The following is an 8,638-nucleotide window of genomic DNA, read 5'->3' on the forward strand; positions in this document are numbered from 1 at the left end:
TTTAATTATAAATAGTTCTATTACATTTTTTACTATTGTAACTTCCAACTATATCTCTTACACCTTCTAGCAAAGACCATATCTGGCAAAACAGCCTATTAAAAATATAAAAAGCCAAAAAATGCCAAGTAACTTTTAATAAGCACTACTGTAAGTATCTCCCATATTACATCTGAAGATATTTACAAATAAGAGAACAAGTGTCAAAGTAGAGAAAAAAGAACAAAATTTAAACAGAGGAAGTTCAGTGAAATCTCTACACAGTAATTTCTTCACAGTAACTTAACATTCTCTGGCTAACCACAGAGTTGACTCCACTGAGAAGAAAATCCTTATTTTTCTAAAGTGTGGTTGGTAATCACAACGGTGGCAAAAAGCAGGTTTCCAGGTCATGGTACTTTTGAGAAGGCCATTGCCTGTTTGAAAGAATTTATCTCATAGAAAAGAAAAACTGTGAAACAATCACACAGTTGAAATGTTACAATTAGTTTAAGGTTGACAGGTTCCACTGGAACAAACTCTTCTTAGCTAATCTTAATATCTCCCAAGAACCTTTAATGATATCTTGAAAGAAACTAAAGAAGTGCAAACTGACTGCAAAGAGACATAAATGAAAAAACTGTGTTGTCTATTTTCAGGCAGTTATATTTGCCTAACTAAACCTCAAGTCTTAAGTTCTGAATTGCAGTAAATATACTCTGACAGACTCTCCTGTGGAATTTAAGCCAAGTAGCTTTTTATAAATTGATTTTGCCATGGGAATTTTTGTCTGCGAGTCTAGTGCTCTTCCAGAAACAGAAGCAGTGCTAACAGTTCCGGAAGCCTACAGCAAAAGTAAGTGAGTAGTGCTGAGGTCACTGCAATTTCAGAAGCTTTTCAGCCCTTTACATGACTTCTTTACAAAATGGTGGCAACCTGAAGATTTCTTCTGCCAAGTCTATAGTATCTCCAAATCCACATGACGAACATCAGGATTTCGTTGCTGAAACAAAATTTTAAAAAAAAAAATTATAGAAAATATTCAAACACATTTTTGCACATGGATACAAATAATGTCTTTCTGGTATGCTGTTGGCAACTGGACAACAATTCCCTTTTTCTGGTAACATAGGGACTATATTAAAATGAGGAACAGCTTCAACAAACGTTGCCCGTACTATAAGCAATTTTTTGAAGGCTAAGTCATCTTTTTATTTGACAAATACTTTTCAACATCACAGATAAATTAGTTCTTATGCTTCATAAAGTATGAATAGCTCTTTTGATTTTAAAAAAAAGCAGTGAGTTTTTAAAGAAGACTGTCCAAATAAAACTTAAGTGATATATATGTTTAATAGATACTTTCCTAAATAATGGATAAGATTGATGAAATAATTTGTTACATACCACTGAAGCTATTTATAAGATTCAAAATACTGTTTCTATTAAGAAATATGCATTTTCTGATACTGTAAAAATACATTATCATTACATGGATTGTATAATCCATGAGAGGTTTAATGAAAGTCACTGACTTCAAAGTCATCCAGCATGTGAATCTGACTAGCATATTTAGTAAAGCATACTCAAACAGCAACATAATCACTGAAATCCCTGCCTATACCAAAAGCAGTATTCCTGTTTACAAAATAATTAGTCATGACCCTGCTCCTCAAAAACCATGAAGAACTGGATCTGCTGATGCAATTAAACTCAAAAATAATATTGTTATTTTTAAACAGCACCCTTCTAGGTATAAAAAATAAAACTACAATATGTATCAAAAATAATAGGCAATGACAGACATGTTCTTGAGCAGTGTCTCCTGATGACTAGAAAAGGCAAACATGACAGAACTGTCTGGCAGTTAGTATACTTACAGATCTGTATTCATGCCAGAAATTGTAAGATTAATAGCCGATTGATTTTAATTATAAAATTAAAAATGGAAACAATCTTTTGTTGCATCAACCAAAGGATATTTACATCTTGGAATGAAAAAAAAAAAGTAATTATAAGAAACTTATGTCAGGTTTATGAAAGAATTAAACACTACACTGTTTCAACAAGAGCAAAAAATGTTGAGTAAAGCCCTCATCACACACTGATATCATATTTAATGCAATGCTAAGTACCAGAGTTTTTTTTTTTTAAAAAATTAGCTTATTTACAAACTAAATAGAATTCAACAGCTTGTAAATAACCTGTCATCCTAAGAATACAGTAACAAAGGCACAATCAGGTCTCATTTAATGAAAATCCTTTGGTATAAAATTGGAACAAAAGACACAACAAACAGATCAATGGCAAAGTAGGGGTTTGCCGCTGGTCAGAACTTACTTAATACCATAGCAAGAAAATTTGAAACAGTATTATCAACCTCTTCCCCTCTCCCATATTTACAAACAAAATCCTAAAAGGTAGAAGCAGTGATATTGTTTAAAAAATAACACTCCCAAGAAGCAGCTAAATTTTACCTTCAGGTCCTTCTCAAGTCTGTCTACTTCAGCTCCCAGTGTGTCAATGATATTCTCACCATGCTTAAGCATGAAGGCTTCTAATTCTTCAAGAGTTTTCACTTGTTGAATTTCCTAGGAAGAAATAAAATTTAAGAGGTTGAGATGAGGGAAAGAAAAGAAAGTAATAACAGTATAGAGGGTCCTGACATATTTCAAGGGGGGGGGGGGGGGGGGGGGAAAAAACAAAAAAACAAAAAACTAAAAACCACACACTTTTCAGCTTTTGCCATTTCCTTTCAAAATGTCATCCTTTCTGATATCTCAAAGACACACAGGAGTATTATCTATTCAATGAAAACAGCTGGCCTACCATTCCACTTGCACTTCATATAAAACCTTCTTTTGTTTTTAATGGATTACCTCCTTTATTTTCTAAGTAAGTTTAGAGAATGTCATTCATTTTCTAGAAGTTTCTAGGATATCCCTTGCTCACAGCAAGGCAGAGCAGGGTACCCTTGTGTATTCTTTCCTCATTTTCATACATTCTTGCTATTCCATTACAATGCTTACTCTGGGCATCACATTACTAACTCATCTGCTAATCCACAAGGATTACCATGAATGCTGCTATAAATATGGCTTCTTCATAACATCAAAAATCTTGGAGACAGCTGATAAGAACTCAGACTAGGAGACTCATAGTATACAAGACTGAAGGAAGGAGGTTAAGGAGGAGAGGATGATATGCTTCTCCCTCCAAAAAAACACAGACGTCAGAAGGTCCAAAGCAGGTATTACAGCATTGTCATGAGCTTTCCTTAGAGGTCTCACATCCAGAACCAAGTTGGACAGAAGTATCCCCAGGCCATTTGCCATGTAGTATCTCAGCCACAGTTTAGGTAATACAACTGCAGTATGTTTAGGCCAAATAAATTATAACAGAGTAATTATTAAATAGATAATTCTTCTTGTGTATACAACTACAACATGACATCAATGCCCACTTAAAAAACCAGACACTTACCCTAAAACTGAAGAAGAATAATGTAATCAAGTGAGCTTAAAAAGTATCTCAACCACAATAACCTATGACTACAATTCGGGCAAGTCTAACAACAAAAAGAAACAAGACTAATCTGAATGACAGCATTTCAACAAATATTTCACAACTTTAGAAAGAGTAATGTTGGTAACAATGCTAGTTGAATGAGCAAGTTATTTGAAAAACCATAGATCAAAAGGCAAGCACTATGTCTGTCCTTGACTTTGGCTGGCTGAAAAAGAAAGTAGCGTACGAAACAGCTGCAACAGCAAAGCAACTGAGACTTGGCAATACAAAACCAAGCAAACCTGCCATGCCTCAGTTGTACAAAGCTGATAGCACTCTTCCTCTCAAAAATCAGATCACTTATATAATAAACATACATTATTATTTTTACATTAAAGGGCAGTACTTCTTAAAAACTGGGACACTAATGGTTTAAAAAAACTGCAGTAATTTAAACATAAACTCATACAACTTCTAAGTTGTGTTTAATGGACAGACATAAAATGCAGACATCTGACCTACTTTTCATTTTGAAAGGGTAGCAAGAAAGAAATCTTGTACGCAAATAAGCAAATGTATATAAGCAATTTACTGGTGAAAACAGGTAAGCAAGCAAAACATTCTGCCCATTTCAAACTCTTTGCAATTTAGATAAATTATTCTTTTCTTCATACTTCATAGCTTTGCCAGAGAGGGATTAAGAAAAGCTACTCTGAACTACAGTAAAATCAGAGATAGACACTTACTTAAGGGTGTTTAATTATTAAATGCTGTCAAAATGCTAAGTCATGGGATGCAAGCAATCCATTTTCAAGCCTAGTCTGAATGGCAGGATCTGTAAACCATAACACTGCATCTTCAGCACCAAGGCGAATAGCTCTGCCAAAACAGATGCTTATTATCAGGTGACAGGCTTCCAGTTTTAACTAGAGATCTTGTTAATTCAATAAAAAGTTATTGGAAGACGTATGTTCCCATCAAAATTATTTTGGACAAATCTGCATTTTCTAACAAAAAATTGAATAAAAAAAAAATCTGCCCTCCGCCTACCCAAGTCCTACTCAACCCAGAAGCGGCTCGATTTCAGAAGCACATAATATAATTCTGTGTACAGATATTTAACACACTAACACAAGAACATCTGCAATCCTTCAAAATGAAGAAGCGGAATACCTCTCAACTACTTGAAAATCTTGGGTTTAGACAAACTTGAAATTGGAAAGTAAATACTGGAAGTTACAAAATCATTTTTTTAAACATACTTGTAGCAGCTGTTCAATGTCTTGCTTTTCCAGGTACGAACGAGTAACAACCCGTCCATCAAAGTCTACTTCTGCTTTGAATCTCACTTTGCTCATTCCCATGTCTGTGGCTTTAACATCATGAATTGCTCTGAAACACATAATTTTTAAAGAAAATGTAGAACAACATAAAACAAACAACTAGCTAGTTTGACTTCTGATGTTAACAATATCATCACAGTAAAATGATCATGTAAGTTTAAAAGGCCATTGCCTGTGACTAACATATCCTCATTTTGTTACTACACACTTCCATTAAATACTGACTTATATTTAACCAGTTATACCACTTCCACAGGTATCTGCTACACCAACACAAGCATCCCACAACTATAAAGGGCTTGCTACAACAAAAGACAAACTACAAGAAGCACTGCAGATTTAGAACTAAACTAATTGTTTAGTTAAATTGTTAAAAAAAAAGCCATCCCACACACAAATGAAAACTTCTCTATTCCAAGTTAAGCTTTTAAATTCAACTTATTTGAATACTACTGCACAGAAGTTTTTGTGCATATACACACAGATGCAACTATTTAAAAATCTTTAAGTACCCTCAAATCTGAGGTAAAGAATAACCCATTGCCAACTACTGAAAGCACGCATTGGAATTATGGAAGTGCCCTTTCCTAGATAACTACATTTGTGAAGGCATGACCTTTTGGAGACTTGTCTATTCAAAGTTACAATAGATACAAGAAAAAGTTACGGATACTGTGTTTGAAACTCATTTTTGACTGTACTGAATTATTGATCCTGACTAATCACAATGTAGCTGTCTATAAATGGTGAAAAATGTGTATTTATTTAAAGGTTTCTAACAGATGCTAGAACATGAATGTTGCAATATATTTATACTTTGGACATTTAAGACTTCTGTTTTTCTATAGTGCAGCTTTGCTGCAGTTTGTTAGACAAACTCCATGATGTATGAATACAGGTTATGGATAAAAAGCCCTCTTCTTCAGGGATAATAAGATACAAAGCAAAGTTAGGACCTACACATACTGTGTTGCATTTCAACAGTGGAATAAATATAAAACAACATAATACTCTTTTTTTTTTTTGGTAATTAGATTAACACAAACTTAGCTTATCTTTAAAGCCAAGCAGAATTTAAAATTGCCACTGCAGAATAAGTTTCCACAGTATTCCACCAAGGCCAGGAAAAAAATTGAAGACTAAAATATAGGACATAAATCTCAAAGAAGTTTCAAATTTTTAAAATTCTTTATTCTGACATTTCTAAGGCAAAATACCAAAACATATATCTGAGGTCAGCTATAAAATATTCCAAATACTTTGGTTTTATTAACAGAAAAATGCAGTCTTGACAATTTTTAAAAAATTCTAACACAACATTTAGATTCAGCAATAAAGCTCATTTGATGGAAAGTACTAAACTTCTTTTCACATTCATTTTACTAAGTTGTGCAATTTCACACCATCTTTAAAATTAGCATGTCTGAAGCAAATTTACTCTTCCCAACTAGAAATGTTTCTTCTTATCTGAATGTTTATAAACTAAAACTAAGTTCACAGGGGGTGCAAGAAGCAGAAGGCATATACTTCAGAAGCAGCCTGCTAGGGGGAACATCCTAAAAAGAACAGGAGGCAAAAATTTAAGATGAACAGTAACAGGAAATGTTTATGGAATATTTCTTGTAATACTCAGGGTGGAGGAGGGTTAGTGTTAAGCACATCAAAAAAGAAATAGAACATGAATTAAATATAGAGACACCAAAAAAATACATGTTAGTAAACATTTAAGCAGATTACTATCAGCTCACTGGTAGCAATAAATAATTCCCAGCTCCAATCAAATTTACACAGCTATTCTGTGGGAAGCTACCAAATCAAAACATTATTAACCAGAGTAACCTAAGTGCCATCTAACTACCTCCTCACACAAGAGGGTATTTGAGATAACGGATATGGTTCAGTGAGGGTTAGTGAAGAGAATTTGAATCCATGTGATTCAAAAACACTGAAGATACATCAAGCACCTATCAGAGCTAAGCGAGAAGATAACAAGAGATATTTGAGATTCTCATTAAGCAGTAACCTGATAAAATTCAGTGGAATGATGCATATTCTGTAAGTGTGAAGGAAAAAAAGTCTACCTTACTGCTTATAATCTGTCCCAGAAAGATAAGACAGTGAGTCAGGAAGAGAAAAATCACTGATAATTAAAAAATACGGATGTTCATGCTAAAACTAAGTTACAAAACTTGCTTATGGAAGCTTCTGCATGGCTAGTAGACACCACCAATTAGAACTAGGGAAAAGAGCAAGCTTCACATTAAAGAAAAATCTGCCAGATTATGTCAAGTTATTGGTTTTGAGCCATCAGTTGTAATACTTTCCCCATCCCCTTCTCTAAACCAGAATGACAGATTTTCCAGCACAACAGCAGCACAATTACCCACTAGCTGTTACAATGAAGTAAAAATTAAAGACCACTGTCACAAAGAAGAGTTTATGCGTAGGGATATGTGATTTCATTCCATAAGAACAGAATCAGGACAGGCTGTACCACATCATATCTTTTACTTCACTGTTCTAAAAGCCTAATCTCCTACACTTCAGTTAAGACGAACACTAGAAAGATTTAGGCACCGAAGGTGTGAATGAGAGTTAAAAATGGAATGTTTGTGTAGCAAAATATAAAATCAAGTAATTTTCCAGCTGAGAGCAACTCTGATTGAAAGCCCATTCTGCACTGCAAATGAACTAAGTGCTACAACTTGAAATTACTGAGCAAAATTGAAATAAAGGGGAAAAAAAAGCCACAGCCTAAAAAATAAATTATTAAGTCCAGCAAACTGACAGGATGAGCATTAAAAAAAGACATTGTGTGTGATACATGCCAACGTTTTTTAAGTATAGCAGAAACAAAGGATAACCTGCAAACAAGGCCGCTACTAGATGAAAATGGTAAATTGTTACTAATGATACAAAGCAATAAGCATTGTTTTCTTGATCTAAAAAAGCACAACAGTATATTAGTACAACAAAGCATATATCTATTAGTAGCAGGGAAGCATACTGGATATTTAAAAGGAAAAAAAAGCTTTTAATTCAGCAAGCTCCATAACCTGCATTCAAGAGTAAGAAGAACTATGAAAACTGAAGAACAATTAATTTTTCATCCTGCAATATTGATAATTAAAGAAAAAAAAAGATAAGATTAACAACATTGTGTCAAAATTTAAGAACAGCAAATGAGGCAATCAATTTAACCTCACCTGACAACCCAAGGAAAAATAGTGGGAAAAGGTGGGGAAAAAAATAATATAGTAAGAGGATTAATTCCACGCATTAAGCTTTTAGGGAATGTAAGTCTTGTCAAACAACCCCACAAAAAAATTCAATATTTAGCCGAAAAAAAGATCAACAACACAGAGATTTATTTTAGTAGTACAGCAGTTAGTATTGTCTGATAAATCAAATACTTTATAATTAGCAGTGGAATATGGTGTTCAAACAAGCTGCTGCTGGAATAGTAAGTTAAGTAGTTGTCGTGGTAGTGATGGAGGAAGAGGAATCAGGACCTCTGGATCCTGTGCTCAATTTGGATCTAAAATACTAAGGAATAATTTCATTTTCTTCAGAAGATATATCTCCTTCATATTTGTCAGAACACATTTGAAAACAAAGATTGCAAACCCTCCCTGAAAGAACCAGGAAGGACCCTTCCTGGAAGCAGCAACCGCAAAAAGGATTGCATTGAGAACTCAGGTACAGTTTGATAGCTGAAGACCCTGAAAGGTTTAAATAAAAAGAGCAAATATTAGTCACAGCTGTAGAAGACGACCAGCACTCAGAAGCTTCTTCTTTTACAGTTGGTG

General features: G+C 34.0%; 1 protein-coding gene across 1 annotated transcript in view; it reads right to left on the reverse strand.

The window, feature by feature from the left end:
- The window catches only part of SLC30A9 (solute carrier family 30 (zinc transporter), member 9), a gene marked incomplete at its 5' end in the record, with an annotated part of 35,041 nt that continues 26,403 nt past the window's right edge, over nucleotides 1-8,638 (reverse strand). Inside the window, 3 exons of the mRNA XM_010078727.1 lie at nucleotides 1-982; nucleotides 2,457-2,570; nucleotides 4,749-4,878. Of these exons, the coding sequence (XP_010077029.1) occupies nucleotides 938-982; nucleotides 2,457-2,570; nucleotides 4,749-4,878 (289 nt within the window). The remainder of the gene's footprint in view (nucleotides 983-2,456; nucleotides 2,571-4,748; nucleotides 4,879-8,638) is intronic.

Source organism: Pterocles gutturalis, unplaced genomic scaffold (genome assembly GCF_000699245.1).
Source record: "Pterocles gutturalis isolate BGI_N339 unplaced genomic scaffold, ASM69924v1 scaffold6856, whole genome shotgun sequence".
Lineage (NCBI taxonomy): Eukaryota > Metazoa > Chordata > Aves > Pterocliformes > Pteroclidae > Pterocles > Pterocles gutturalis.